Source organism: Ascaphus truei, chromosome 4, assembly GCF_040206685.1.
Source record: "Ascaphus truei isolate aAscTru1 chromosome 4, aAscTru1.hap1, whole genome shotgun sequence".
In the NCBI taxonomy this organism is placed as follows: domain Eukaryota; kingdom Metazoa; phylum Chordata; class Amphibia; order Anura; family Ascaphidae; genus Ascaphus; species Ascaphus truei.
This window is the reverse complement of record NC_134486.1, coordinates 40,726,536-40,743,155: the sequence shown is the minus strand read 5'-3', so window position 1 is coordinate 40,743,155 and position 16,620 is coordinate 40,726,536. Positions and strand designations below refer to the sequence as shown.

General features: G+C 39.5%; 1 protein-coding gene across 6 annotated transcripts in view; it reads right to left on the bottom strand.

Annotated features, from left to right (window-relative positions):
• Nucleotides 1–16,620, bottom strand: part of USH2A (usherin) — a 942,943-nt gene that overhangs the window by 794,176 nt on the left and 132,147 nt on the right. For all 6 annotated transcript variants that reach the window (XM_075595608.1, XM_075595610.1, XM_075595609.1 and 3 more), the window contains 2 exons: nt 11,136–11,331; nt 8,946–9,076 (listed from right to left, as the gene is read on the bottom strand). In XM_075595608.1, the coding sequence (XP_075451723.1) occupies nt 8,946–9,076; nt 11,136–11,331 (327 nt within the window). The remainder of the gene's footprint in view (nt 1–8,945; nt 9,077–11,135; nt 11,332–16,620) is intronic.

The following is a 16,620-nucleotide window of genomic DNA, read 5'->3' as shown; positions in this document are numbered from 1 at the left end:
GCTATATAAATAAAGACATACAATACAATACAAATGATAATAATGAACATGATGAAGATGTGTGGAGAATAGTAGATATTCTCCATAAACTTCAAAGATGAAGATGGGGTACACTGATGGGTGTACTCGGTAGCTCACCACAGCAGGTCTGAGCTTGTGGAGAGGATATTTGACAGTCACAGACTGTCTATTTTAGAGAGAGCAAGCAGTTTACATGTGCTCAAGCATGCAGGAGGTTAAACTCCTAGCTAGACAAGTAGTTAGGGTGTATCAGTTAACTGCTTATTGCAAGGGCTTAAAAAAACAGTCAGTAGCCTGACAGAACTGTGCCTTACCACAACCATCAAGGACACCGGTTGGATCAGTTCCCAGCCTGCTGGATGCAGGGCCTGTTATTTGGACTAAGCCCGCAGCCTGAGAGGGTCAGAGTGAGACTTTGTTTTTGTTGCTTACAGAGGTAAAGGGGCTATATATTGGTAAAGAGTTTAGCTTTTCAATCTGTAGTTAGGAACTAAAAAGTCTTGTACTGAGCCACTGATTGAGCCACCTGTGCTGAAGCAGGGATATCCTGTATCTGACCCGATGGTGGCCCTTGAGGACTGAAGTTGGTTACCCCTTGTTTATTGCATCAAATCAGAGCAACATAATAAGGGTAATTTCAAGTGAAAGTGGAGCAGACGTAGAAGGTGTGAGACTGGTTTAGTGCTGCTCCATATCCCTGATCTCAACCCCTTTAGATTTTAAACAGCAAGTTTCTAGGCGCTGAAGGCTTGATTCAACAACATACTGTGTAAAGTTATTTTTTTTTCACTACTGTATAACTTATCACACTTATTAAAATACTTCATTTTATTGGATATCTGGTTATCTCATGAGTCAATCCCTTTGCCATTTTGTGAACATCTCACTTGTTCACTGTAGGGTTTTATACCTCAGTAGGACTTTGCAATAGATTCCTAGTCATGTGCAGAAAAAGAAGGGCAGCAATGTACTTCAAGAAATAGTAAATGAGGTAGGAAAAGTATGTTATGTACCTTTTTAACTTGTATCTTTAAAAATTATCACTTTAACATGTGATTAATTTTCATGGTTCCATCTTTCTCAGGTCAGATCTGGAAACAATCCATTCATGGATTCTTTTTGTTGCATCTAATTCATTCCAGCCCTTACTCTCCTGACTTATTAATCTACATTTTAATGTCTTAATCATTCTCCTTGCCCTCTATTGCTGCAGTCCGTGGCTTTATTGAATATTACTACAGTATATCCTCTTCTCTTAATCCTCACCTACAGCATGTCATAGTTTTGCATTCACTCCCAAGTCTCTTCTTGCCATTACAATGTAATTTTGTAAGCACTTCTAATATTTCAATGCTGTTTTAAACTTAAGCTTTCCATAATGGTCATTTACTTATTTTATTTATTTATAAAATGTTTTACCAGGAAGTAATACATTGAGAGTTACCTCTCGTTTTCAAGTATGTCCTGGACATAGTTAATATGACAAATAATACATGGTTACAAATATAGTTACAGAAATGAACAGGGTATACATTATATACAATACATTGCATGCACAGTTAGAGAAGATGTATATTATAGGCTTATGTAACAGTTACAGACCAGATTAAAATGTGAGACAGCCTTAGTTTTGAAAGAACTAAACTGGTGGTGGATGTGAGAGTCTCCGGTAGGTTGTTCCAGTTTTGGGGTGCACGGTAAGAGAAGGAGGAGCGGCCGGGTACTTTGTTGAGCCTTGGGACCATGAACAGTCTTTTGGAGTCAGATCTCAGATGATAAGTGCTGCATGTGGTAGGTTTGAGGAGCTTGTTCAGGTAGGTGGGTAGCTTGCCCAGGAAGTATTTGAGGGCAAGACAGGAAAGGTGAACTTTGCGCCTAGACTCGAGTGATGACCAATCTAGTTTTTTGAGCATTTCGCAGTGATGTGTGTTGTAGTTGCATTGGAGAACGAAACGACAAATTGAATTGTAGAGGGTGTCAAGTTTGCCAAGGTGGGTTTGGGGTGCCGAGCCATATATTTAGTGACAGTACAATAAATATTACATGTATGTTGAGAAGAGAAATTACACCAGGCAATATTACCTTATTTACAATTTCTATAAAAAAAAAACTTTTTCAGGGCTAGATCCACAAAGCTCTGTTAAGCGACTTAACGTCACCTAAATTAATGTCACATTCCGCCTTAGCGCATGTCTTCAAACTTTAATTAATATATGGGTTTGGTGGACAGAGAGATTTCAATTATTTGAATAGGCAAAGTATATCAAATGGATTTAAAATTGCATTTTTCCCAGGGACATCAGGTGTGTTCTCTTTCTGTCACTCATCTCTCTCATCTGTCTTCCTCCAAAACCCACACTTCAGGGTCTGGATGTGAGTAACACCAAGTATAGATATGACTTAACTAATTAAATATTAAGTCCCGGCATTAACCTTAACAGACCTTAGTGAATATGTGATGTTAGTTGAAACACCTCTTTTGCATGTCTATCAATAATGGCCATTATAGTATACCCAATGCTCTTTCCGAGAGAAAACATGACTTAATGTCACATTGTCCTTTGAAGATAACGTGATGGCAAGTAAGGTTAACAGGACGTTTAGTCACTTAATGGAGCTTTTTGTATCTAGCCCTAAGTTAGCGCTGTCCATCTATATTTCAATTAATTGTATCCTTTTTAGGTCTGACGTCTACTTAATTTTCTACATGTCCTATAAATGTTACCTGTACATTGTATTAAAACACAAACTCAGACAAACAAAATAAGTTTCAGAGCCTGCATTACCTTTAGCTATGGGGCAAATTAAGCTTTGCACACACAGCATTGCAGCTATGACATGAAACATATAAGACCATATTGCAATAGCAGAAAAATGCTGAGAATTTATTGGGGTTAAAGACAGCATTAAAGTCTTTAACTTCATGGGGTGTGCAGAGATTCCACATAATCGTGCCCTGAAATGTTGGAAGGGTTTCTCAATACTGCACCGACACACTTTATTCGAGCAAATACCCAGTATGTACCTGGCAGATACCTGGAATGTGCCGCTCCTCACCTCTGACAAGCCCCGTTGCGTTTGCCTTCCCAGCCTGGGTTCATGCCTGGCTGACGGGCGGCTGATCTGTTAAATGATAATGATTAGGATTTAATAGGCTGCAATGCTTCGCGTGTCTACCAGATGGCATAAATTCATGAATTGTAATGCAGTATATATATATATACTGTGCAGTATTGCAGTCAGCGGGAATAAAATGCTTCAATCCCTGCCTGGAAAATACCTCAATGCACTCGGGCAGAAAACAGTCACAAACCTCAATACACCCGGGTATACCCGAATTCGTGGGACTAGCCGAGCTCGAATAAAGTGTGTCGCCAGTGTATGTATCAAACCCAAAAGGTCAATGGTACTAATGTAGCCCTGTGTGTTTTCTACTTTTTTGTATTTTTTTAGGCTTCCGGTTTAGTGTGAATATTCTAAATTCTCCTTCAAATTAACCATAAAAACTTTAATGGCAGAACTAGGAAAGGTTAATCGCAGCACCAAAGCAGTATAACCAACTGTTTTAGAAGATTAAACATTGTCTATAAATTGATTTTCTTACATCTCTAATTATTGTTAAGAAAAAAACGATTTTATTCTAAATACAGTACTTTCGTAAGCATTTCTTTCCTCTGTTTTATATTAAACATCTCTGAAAACGTATCATTTTTCATTAGTCTATGACATTTCCTTGCTATTTAGTATTGAGTATGCAGAAATTGACTGTGCCCTATTTATATATGTTTTCTTTTGTAAAAATGACATGAAACCAAAATTAATCTATATTTAAGATTAATAATATTTGAATAAAATACATGAAAGACAGGTACAGTCTATAACTGGTCTTCACTCTGAAACCATTCTCTAATTACTTTAGGCATCGGAAAAGAATATTTAAGAAACTTGAACAAGTAAATTAGTTAACTAATCTATAAAATTATAAATGATGTTCTGTGACCATCCTCTGTAACATTTGTGTTTGGCAGCATATGAAATATAATTTTCAGGCCAACATAGAATGTGTAGTATACATTCATGGTGAGGAATGCATTCAAATATTGACGTGCAAGCACCCCGAACTGACTTTAGCAAACTAGACACCCTCTACAACTCAATATGCCACTTTGTCCTACAATGTAACTACAACACACATCACTGTGAAATGTTCAAATAACTAAATTGGCTAGCCCTTGAGTCCAGACACAAAGTAAATCTTTCCTGTCTTGCCTTAAAAATATTTTCTGGGCAAGCTATCCACCTATCTGACCAAACTCATCACCCTAACCACACGCTGCACTTATCACATGAGATCTGACTCCAAAAGACTGTTCACGGTTCAAGTTTCTACAAGGAATCCAGTCGCTCCTCCTTCTGTTACTATGCACCTCACGACTGGAACAACCTACCAGACTCTCAAAACAGTGTCCAGTTTAAGTAATTTCAAGACTTCTGCTGTATCAGCTAGTAATAAATGTAATATAGTTCATCGGCACACCCTTCCAAAATGTTACTTTTGGGGGGACTGACATCAGTCTGCAACATCTGAGCTTAGCAGAAGGAAGAACAGCAGAAGATTGGTGGGAATGCAAAGCCTTTTGAAAGAAATGTCAGAAACTCACCGGGTAATGAATAAATAAGAAAAATGTATTGATATACTAAAAACACTGAACAAAAAATATCAGGACAGGACAAAAATCTCCTTCACAGAAGAAACTCTGCAGCACAATGACTGAGGAGCTGCCATAAGGCAGAGAGGAGAAAAACCCCTTCACATTTGTCAGAGGACATAAATAGTGATAATAAGTTCTCTCTTTTTTTTTTTTCCAGGTGTTTGGTCTATTCTAAAGCAAAATCAAGCATCTGCACAGCAATTGAAGCCATGGCTCCAACGTACAATATATTCCAAATTATGGTTTCTTATAATGTAGTCTGATTAGCTGAGTTCTTGTAATGTAGTCTGATATAACCCCAGAAGTAGTCAATACACAGACAAAACTAGTTGGGCATTTTGGACTGCAGAGGCCACCATACCCACTCACTAGGAATCAGAGCGGCTGACGTGAGACTGATGCAATGCAACCCAGGACGCGAGTGAGAGACGCTGAACAGGGAACCCATGCACACGGACACACACACAGCAAGGAGCTGAGCCTGGAGCCAAGTCTGGAGTAGGGTGGGAGTGCGCCCAAAGTTACTCTCTGCTTTTGACCAGCGGGGAAAGTGTGAGTTGTCCCTCTCCCCCCTGTGTTGTTTGTCAATGAAAGTTAAATGTTAATTCCCCATATTGTATGTATCTGTGCTTTCTTTTCTACATGCGGTTTTCAAGGAGGAACCACTTTGGAGGACCCTGTTCCATGAAGTTGCAGTATAAGTGATATCAGAGTTTATTTGTATTCACTGGGTTTATTGCACGGTTATACTGCACTGTTATATTCACATTCTTGTTTGCGCCACAAACACCAGTTTTAGTTTAGTGTGTTTTACGGTTTGGGATAACGCAGGTGTTTAGGCAGCATCTGAGTTTGTTCACAAAATATCAATTGTATTCGCTTGCGCCTTATTTTGTTCACTATGAATGAATTGAATGACCTGGACACATTGAATTAATAATATTTGCTGGCCCACATCTGAGGGCAGTTTGTTACAATGAAATTGAAATAAGATGATATGCAATCCGGGGTTCTTTTATTTGAATCTGTCGGTCTTGGGGCTCTTGAGACGGCACGAAGTAAGGTGTTGAGCAGTCTTACGCTTACACAAGCATAAAAGGGGTAGAGAAGTATCAGCAATCAGGGAGAGGTTTACAGCTAGATTCAATGTAGAAGGCTTATAATATCCACCAATCTTCAAAATGAAAGTCAATCTAAAAGGTGAGTATTATCTGCGATTACAGACATTTTGAAAATGGCTTGTTGGAGAAGACTGAGGAAGGGCGAGCCATGGTAGGTGGTTGATAATAGAAGTCCTGAATTGGAAATATTTTATTCCAGGTACACATTACTTAGGACATTGTATTCTGAAGTGGTCGTTTGGGCTGTTTTCAGCCAAAACCCCATAAACTACAACCAGGGGTTTCAGCCCATAACAGTCTGAATGTTACAAAAGGAAACATTAACAGATACATGGCAGGCTTAAACAGACATTAATGGAGAAGTTTTCACCAAACTTAGAGTTCGCCCTGCAAAATTGGCATATCTTCGCAAGTGCCAATCTTCATGGGCACGTCTGAGTTCAGAAAAAGATGTCACTATTTTTTTTATTATTTAATTCGAGTCCATTTTCATTGCACAAACTTTCATCTTGGCGGCAGCAAACTATTCTTTCTGAGCACAAAAGAAAACTTTTTTGACAAAAGTAAGTGAAATGTAGGACTCACGCAGATGCTTTCACATGGATTTGCGTACAAAACCATGCAGACTAACTTTGATTTGCACAAATATGCACAGATGTGCAAAATTTGCACAAATGTTCACTGTCCAAACTTAAATAATTGTGCCCATCTCTTGTAATAATAATAGTATGACTGGTGTACTATTTAATACATGATCAGAACCAAAAAAGTTGGAGGTTTGCTCTGTGAACAGAAAAGACTACATTGCTAAATCGGGCCGAATAGCACGTCAACTTGTTAATCTGAAACCTGACATAAGAATCCATGAACTCAAGTGTTGTAAAGAGACAATTACATTGATCACCTTGTCTTTAGTATTGTACACCTTAAAAATGAAATTCTTGTTGTTGATTTTAACAGTGGCTTGTTAAACATGACATGGATAGTGTAAGGTAGGAAAAAGAGGGTATCATTGAAGAAAGATGCATGGCAATCATTTGGGAAGGCACATGTGACATTTAGGTGATTAACAAATAACAAATAAGACCGCATTACAAGATAAGAGATATATATATATGTGTATATAATGTAGAGGTATCTGTACCGTGTTAGCCAAGCTTAATAATGAAAAATGAATAGATGATACCGTTCTGTAGCTAACAAAATGCTTATATTTGTGCTAGCTTTCGAGATACACTGATCTCTTCTTCTGCCGGAAGAAGAGATCAGTGTATCTCGAAAGCTCGCACAAATAAAAGCATTTTCTTAGCCACAGAACGGTATTGTCTATTTGTTTTTGATTTTATATACAGCTCAACCCTGTTATAGCGCAACGCGGGTCCGCTTATAAGGCGGTGTGAGTGTGGCTCCCTTTTTTGGGGGGAAAACTTCCAGGATTTTCCTGGCTGCTCCTGCTTCTCTTATTACCTTGCATACCGGGTACACTCCAAGTTTCTCCAGTTTCTTTGCCCGGGGAGCTGAGCTCAGCTGCCCTTTCTTGGAAGCGATCTTTAGCAGTGCGGCCACAGCTCCTCCCGTGTCCGGGCTCTCAGCTCCTCAGACCAGTCTGCAGGTGGCTGGGCCCACCACGGACAGGGATACTTGCAGTGCCACGCTCCCTGCACCGGCTGCACACATCACCACCCTGCCTCCTCCTGAAACTACCTCTGACATTGCAGCCCAGACCTTGCCCGGGAAGGAGCTCCCCTTCCCTTTTTTTCCACTGCGAGCCCGGTTATAATGCGGTCTCATTATGTGGACCCCGAGCACTGCGTTATAACGGGGTTCAGCTGTGTGTGTATATGTATATGTGTGTGTATATATATATTTATATATATATATACGCAAAGATAGGATAAAGTTGCAGAACTGATGTGGTTTGGTATGTACTGTAGGATAAGAAGAAAAAGCTTTGAAAAAAAAATCTGGAAAATATTACATTTAACTTGCAGAAGAAGCTACTTTTTTGACTTCCAATAGAAGGTAAACAAGTCAAAGCATATTGTTGAGTTTTTGTTAAGAGAAAATGATGGCAACTCCTGAGGGTAGATTTGATTTGCAGGTTCTGTGAAAGAACATTTGACTAAGATACAATAACATATTCTATATAAATAATGGGTCAGACAATTGTAAAGGCCCTATTCTATCATAATAAGAGTGTAATCCCTTCCTTAAATCAGAGGTCCTCTTTTCATAGCAATATTAACACGAAATATAAGCGATATAAATGTTTTTAATTTGGAAAAAAAGTAAGTTTGAGAGGATATTAAAGCAGATTATTTCTTTGTTTTGATTGGCATTTGAATGGATCATATAATGTCTTACAGCATTGGAACATCTATTATAGCGCCTCTTAGAAATTATAAGCACTAATGTTTTACATAGCAGCAAGACAAAAAAGCTAGGTTTGAGTTGCATAGAAGAGGCAGAGACTAGATTTATAGGCAATGACGCTCAATGACAGACAAACAAACATGGCTGACAGTCGCTGTAGATCTGTGAGTACCTTATAGCATATTGTATTCATTTTGATGAATTGAAACTGTTTGTGTAGTTCTGAAACTTTCAACATTGAAAAAAAAATTACTTGTTTGATGTCTGGTTATACCCACTTACCAGTTTCACATTGCATAGTCAACAACCAACCTCACACTGATGAGACCCAAAAGATTGAAACAGCTGTCCTAGAGTAGGTTTGCTGGCTGTGCACTTTTTTAACCCAGGCTGTGCTGAAAAGCTGTGTAATACGGCAGGCATACGTGTATAGGGGTCCATGTTAAAATGGATAAGAAGTAAAGAGTGACTCACTGTTAGTGCTCATTTGCATGTCGTTACCCAGAATCCCAGGCTGCAGTGGCAGCATTGTTTGCTAAGCGATACTGGGGAAAGACAGGATTGCAAACCTGTTTGAGACATGAAAATGTCCCCACAAGTGGTATTTTTATTTGCTGTACAACGTAAAACAAATGTATTTGAGCCATATGTATTCAAATAAATTACATGCAAGGTTTACATGCTCAACCATTTCACCAACATTTTTCTTCACTATTACCTTTTCACACTGAAGGCTTCTATGAATCGTACCAGCTTCATTACAGTCACAGGGCTTGCAAACATCAATGGCAGAAAGATTACTATCAACTTGCCGATAAAAATAATCCTTGCACAGTTCACAGTTCTTTCCTACATGAGAGAAAGGTTGTGTGTTACTTCTTCCAATTTATTACAATTAGCTCTACGATTCAAAATTAAAGACTATATTCCTTTGAGAGAATTATGTAATTTTTAGAATGTCCATTTTAATGCACCTTTCATCTCTACCTGACAATGTAGTCATCCACAGCATATGAAACAATGAACCTGATATAAACAGTGTTTTACCTCATTTAACTTCCATCTGGTGTACAACAAAATGTATGTCTCCAGAAAGAAATTATATGTTGGTAGCTACATATATTTTACACTTATCTAGGCATCCAGAACTTTTAAATAGCAAAATAGCAACAAATGACCAAGCAATGCTGGTGGTGTACATAATTTATATGATTTTAATGCATTGAGTTGTAACAAAGGAGGGAGAGTAGCTGGCATGATACCTTTTATTGGACCAGTTGATATGTTACAAGCTTTTTTTCTTGATACCAGTGTATATAAATTTAGCTCTAACCTACTGTAATAATTCAATTTTAAATAAAGAAATATAGTACATAGCATTTATACACTGCCAGTTAATATTCTAGCTCCATTCCTAATCATTTCTATATATATTTTTTTTGTTGATCCCTAAAAAATGTTCTGGAAAACAGTTCCCATGAGCCACATAAATAACCCTGGTTTATGCTATATATTGAAAAATAAGTTATTGTTCTTCAGTATTCTTAAAGTAGAACCTAACGTTCATTTGAATAATGTAATATTTTAATAGCCTGGAAAAAATAGCTAATATTTAGTGTAGCGCAGTTTCCCTCACCCTATGGGAGATGGGGTGGCTACTGTGTGTGGTGCGTTGCCTGTGGCTCACAGGAGGCATGAACCTCCACTGCTGGGAGCCTGGGATGTACCTGATCCGTCTGGGGACAGCGTCTCCATCTGTGCGGGATCCTACTATGTTGGATATCCCTGCCACATGACCCAATGCAATAACACACACAATGATATAGATAACAGTTTACTGCATGCACATGAGACAAGAAAGAACAATATTTCCCCAAAGTAGTGAGGTGCCCTGGCACCCAACCACCCTGGCTATTTACTTAATTCATTATTAATTTGGACCACGGAGGTAGGGCTGGAAGAACTACAAATTGTCAGTGTAGGTTTCAGTACTTCAACACTGCAGTCTTTCCTCCACTCTATTTTTAGGTGCTTCAAGGCAACATGAAGTCATGGTGGTTGTTAAAAATCCGTTTATTATATTAAAATGTATGAATGAGAACGGTTTTGTTCAATTGGCTATGGTTTTGGCAATGCAAAAAAAATAGAGCAAACACCCAAATTGTGCGAGTTTGCTAACTAATTGCACAATTTTACTTGTTATCATGTGATAACTGGTGCAATAACATCTGACACATCTGTAGTTTGTGAATCAGTACTGATAGTTCTGTCTGAAGTGTGTATGCAGTTGTATGTTAGCAACCATCCAGTACACCATTTTTACCAATACCATACAACCATCAATTTTCCATACCTAAGAGCTACTGTACAAGAAAATTAACACACATTTCAGAATGTGCAAAAAAAAATGTCCACCCTTACATCATATTTTAACTTTAGCTGTAGATAATAGATAGAAATAGTGGTTCAAATCCTCCAACCTATATTTTAATAGATTTAGCCCGTGGTGTATTTCAAGCGGACCAAAAACATATGGGTCACTGCTTGCTTGACCTTGTGGCATTTAGGGAATGTCATAGGTACTGTACAATGTAAATCAATTCTTTAACATAATATATCTTAAAAAGTAGACCACGTTTAAAATAACATTAAAAAATAAAATTACAGAGATACATTTGATTGTTTGAGCACCACTGTACTTACTACACAATTGCACGTTTAAAATAATATATAAAAAAGGAAATCACCTTGCTTTAAGAATGTGTATTTTAGATTAAACATTGAATAACATTTCATTAAAATCTTCTGACAAAATAAATAAAGTCCATGGGTTGCATGATTTCTCTTACAAGATGGTCTGTGGCACTAAATTCAGGTGCATTTTTGTAAATACTGTATAGTGTGTTACCTGTAGTGTTGTGTAAACAGTTATCACATACTCCGCCACCTCCTTGGTTATGGTCATAGGGATATGGGTCCAGAGTAACATTGTAATGGCAGCTGATTGAATGGTCATTACACTCGCATGATCTACAGTTATATGCATTAACTTGGTCACCTCGGCGAAAAGGCTTGTTGTTGAAGAGCGGCAAACAACCATCACACTGGGCAAGGGGGGGGAAGAGAAAAAAAAGGAAAAAGACGTGTTTTTGGTTAAATATTTCCTGTTCCCTTTATCTGCTTATCAGTTTGCTTTCATGTGATAATTTTGGAAAACATGGATTAACTCAATTCATACTCTTAGGAACAATTTAGTCGCTGAACGAAATTGCCTGAGGCTTTTTATCCTTTTGAAAAATAGGGATTTATACCCTCCTATGTGTTTTGTAATGACTTCGACGGGTCACAGTAAGCATATTCATACATATTTATGTGACCCCGTCCATCTGTTGGCATCACTTCCCTCTGAAGTTTGACCTCAATAGATGCCTTCTTTCACCAAGAGGTTTCCTTGTAATGGCACAATAAATATTGTTCCACTTAAAGGGTTTAATTTTGAAGTTAAAGCTGTTAGCATGGCGAACTAAAAGTAACACTGCAGCAATAAAAGCTACTCACTACTGCAAATGTTTCGTAAATCAAACTGTGCCTGAATTTCCCTCTAGGGCTGTCCCCTGAGGCATATATACTTGCTGAAATTTGCATAAAAATACCGTATACTCTTGGTGGCAAAAGGCAAAAGGCAAAAGGCAAAAAAAAAAAAAAACACAATGTCATAGCGGACAGTTGTTCTTGACAAGGCAGAGAATATTATTTAAAATAGATACACCCAATGTGTAACATATTGCTAGATAGAGAAGCTAAAAAACACACACAGCAGCATTTATTTAGAAAACAAAGACAATGCGTAATCAAATAATTGGGTTCTTGCTGCATACTGTACTAATCGTTGTCACTGGAAACAGCATTTAATCTAAAATACTTTTATTACTTTAGCATACACTTAATTAACATATTTTGATAAATGTGTTATATACATAGGACGAGATACAGAAGAAAACGTTGGGTTTATATTGAGGTATGTATGAAATCGTGATTTTAAAAAACATAAGTGGTGTAAACTGTGCATTTTTTGTACACCATTTACAAAAATATCCTTTTTTTGGCATTTACAGTACCATAAATAAAAACGTAATTACAACAACGTATCAACTTTCCCTTGTAACATGTGCAGTAACATGTGCAGTAACATGTGCAGTCGTTGCAAATGGTGATCGTTGCATTCAGATCTCCTTCCTACAATACTCTCATTGAAACACGATAACATAAAGAAGAAAAGATTCCCTTTAGAATGCACTCAGGCTGTCTTCATTTAGTGAGTGAAGATTAAAATCAATTTAATTCTTAATAATATATAAAGTATATCAGACTGCAAAAGTAAAGTCTATGGCCAATCAGTGATCTAAGGATTGTAATCTTCACTCACTAAACGAAGACAGCCTGTGCATTCTAAAGGGAATCTTTTCTTCTTTATGTTATCTATCACACATCCCTATTGCAACGCGTCTACACTAACTTAAGCTGAAGCGAGAGTGCTATCCCTCCCCCCGCACCCCCACCCCACCCCCCCCCATCTATATCTCCATGACACACTCAATATTAACATTTGAACTAGACATGTGCAAATTTCTTGCAGCTCAGTTCACAAAATATTTTGTTGGGGTTTTTTTTTTTTTTTTTTTTAAATCTTTGCAATTCTGAGCAGTTTTTGCAAAATACTTCTTTGCTCTGGCTTTTGCAGAAAATCACACAACTCCAACTTCCCACAAAGGTTGACAAAAAACAATGCACACTCCCAAAGTATAAATATAGATAATATATTATATAAAACATGATTATCAAAAATAATACATAAAGTATATACAAAAAAACAAATACAGACAACTAATAGCAGAGACCCTGCTTAGACTGCATAATGTTTCAGGGAGCTACCCTACACGCCACAGGACTGTCCTTATATACCCTAGTGAGCTACATCCACACTGGAATGATTGGCGCAAAATGTTGAATCTGTGCTAAACCTCTTCTATTCTTGCCGGAGTTCGGTTAAGCGATTTTCAGAAAGACACTTTAGATAGAACATTTTCGCCGGCTTACGCAAAATGCGAACAAGAGACCACAATCTACGTCAAATACATTTTAACAGGGCAGCAATTTTTCTGGGGTATAAGGAGTTGCCAATGTTCAGGTAAATATTTGTAAATGTTCTTTACAAAAGTCTGAGATTCCCAAATTTCACTAAATGCAAAAGTTTCACACATCTCTATTTCTATTAGGGAATTTATTGTTATTTTAAAAAAATGTATAATTTCACTGCAAGTATACCACACAAACTGTGCAGATCCAGCAGAGTAAGGCAAAGGAAACACTTTACAAACCTATGTGAAGTTATACACAAATAAAATATATGGCTAGTCCAAACTATACAAACAGTTAGGTATGGGTACTGAGTTTTGTATGAACTTCTCACTGCCTTACAGGCCCTACTGTAGCACGGACAGCAGGTGATGGAATTTCCATATATTTGGGTCATTCTCTCTCCCTCTCTCCATCTCCCTCGCCCTCTCTATGGCTGCGTCCATACAGGGGCAGACCGCTGAGCAATCAGACTGCCTAAAGGCAGTGATCGTGTCTATACAGCGTGCGGGCACGTGCGCGTGGGAGGGGGCGCGCGATGCACGTGAAATCAATCAAAACTGATTTCTCGCGCGATAGGGCAGTCACGTGAGCGGTTCGCCCAATGAGGGCAAACCAGCTCCTAACGTCACTGGCCCGCCCATAGACATGCCCCCGGACAGCGCGCGTACCAAGGCCAGGGAAAGCACCCGCTTTCCCTCAGCCTCCGTGTGCCTCCGCATGGCTGCAGTGTCTATGGACGCAGCCTTAGACATGTTTTGTTATGAAAGATAGGAAAGAGAATGAATGGGTTGTAAACCAAAAAAAAAAGTCTGTGCCATCATCACAAGGGTGAAGAAATGAAAATGGCAGTGGACCAGACATATCGCGAGAAGAAATGGCCATTGTTGGAAAAAGATGGCACTCGACTGGATTGCGAGTGATTAAGGGATAAGGGATAAAGGATAAGGGATAAAGGAAAAGTAGGATGGGACAACGAAGGGAAGGTGAGGTGAATGGTGGAAGGGGAACAAAGAAAACAAAAAAATTCTAATTAAATACACATACAATATCCCTAAACTAATTGGCAAAATAAATCCACAGTTTAACTTTTGTATAGATATATTCAGGGACAAACTCTAGAGTGAGGAGCAGGCTCGTGGTTCATGTGTCCTATTAACTAAGGACTGTCTGGTTTGCATTACTCCTGATTTGCCTCCTCTCTTTGCTGTTCTCTGGTGTTCTCAGTGGTTGCTAGTTCACTAATACATTGTAGCTGTTTGCATGTAGTTTGTCCTTGAATATATCTATACAAAAGTGTTGTTGCTAGTTCACTAATACATTGTAGCTGTTTGCATGTAGTTTGTCCCTGAATATATCTATACAAAAGTTAAACTGTGGATTTATTTTGCCAATTAGTTTAGGGATATTGTATGTGTATTTAATTAGAATATTACTTAGAATTTGTGGAGGGTCTTCTATTGTTTTTACCTAGGGTCAGTTCTGTTGTTGTGGGTTCTGGGGCTAGGGAAGTACCCTCTTGTCCCCTTGGGACTGAGGGGAACAGGCCTGACGAAGGGACAAGTCCCGAAACGTTGCCCCTCTATACTCCCCCATTGTGACCCACTTTTTTTGTTTTCTTTGTTCCCCTTCCACCATTCACCTCACCTTCCCTTCGTTGTCCCATCCTACTTTTCCTTTATCCCTTATCCTCCTGTACATCCCATGCATGGCCCTACCTATATGTTATCTGTTCTCCTAGTGTGCCGTTGTCAGTTATTTGACTTATTTGTGCACTGATTACATTTTCAAATTGGTTATATACCAGTGACTTTGTATCTATTATTAGGGTGTGCTGGATTTTCTTCAGTACTTTATTGTGTTGAGAGGGATTGGGCCCTCTCTAGTCCGTGGCACCCCGCTTTGTGTATATTTATCTACTTTGTGTGAGTACTGTCTATTCCTTTTGTCTATACTATATTTATGACGTAAGTCATATACAATACCCCATGTATAACCTGGCAAAGTAGCCTCTTTTAGGTAGATTCACACACACTAGTTAACATTGTAAATGTATATATATACACAAATGTGTGTGTGTGTGTATGTAGTGCAGTTTCCCCCACCCTATGGGAGATATGGCGGCTACTGTGTGTGTGGTACATTCTTGTGGCTCACAGAAGGCCCGGACCTCCGCTGCTGGGAGCCTGAGGTGTGCCTGATCCATCTGGTGACAGCTCCTCCACCTGAGCGGGATCCTACTATATTGGATAACCCCGTCACAGGACCCAATGCAATAACACACACAATGATAAAGATAACAGTTCACTGCATGCATATGAAAAAGGAACAAAAATATAACACCCACACCAAATAGGCCACACATGGCCGTAACCCCACAGTGTCCTCCAACACAATGTCCACACTCGGATGGGATATCCCCCCAAAGTTCTGAGGTGTCCCTGGGCACCCAACCATCCTGGTGTCCACAAGAGTCAACCCACCCAATGTGTGTGACAGCGCTGCCCACAGTCTGTGTTAAAGTTGGTGCACTTGTAGGTGTGATACCTGCTGGGTACTCCAGCACCTGGTAGGGCCGACTGAAGATAAAGGGGTCGTCCGGTCCCACACCATCATAGTCAGCGATGAGTCCTCCTCTGCGTGGGGTGGTGTCCAGCTGGAGGGTCCCACCATGAAGAGAGTCTCACTATGGGGTGATATGGTCCCACACCACTGGATTGCTAGTTTGCCGCCGCATCCTGGCTGTGTTCCTAACACTTGTACTACTGAGCAGTGTTCCTATCTACTGGGATGGTCCCTGCAGCAGCAACAAGCTTAGGGAAGTTGGGGCCTAGCTGGGGCCTAAGGGGGTCTCTGGCTTAGTGCAGGGGTCACAGACACCCTGCACACACACGCTACCCTCTCCTTGTCCCAGCTCCGACTGGTGTGGTCTCAGACACACCAAATGTATCCTTTCTGTTGAGCAGGGGATGCTACGGCCCTATGGGCTGGTTCGCACCATGTGAGATGCATCCCCAGGGGCTGCTGGGGCTTGTAGTTCCCCTGCGGAGCAATAACCAAGATGGACACCGCTGTTCTGGCTCTATTAAGTATGCACAAAAGCACTGCGCATGCGTGGTCACATACAAGATGGCGGCGCCCTGCAAAGCGAGCTGGCGGAAGCCTCCGGTGACTTTATCACCTTGCCGACGGCCGCACCCCAGCACACCTCACTGCCCTCTCCCGGCACCTGCGATTGCCTCATGAGTGTCCCCACA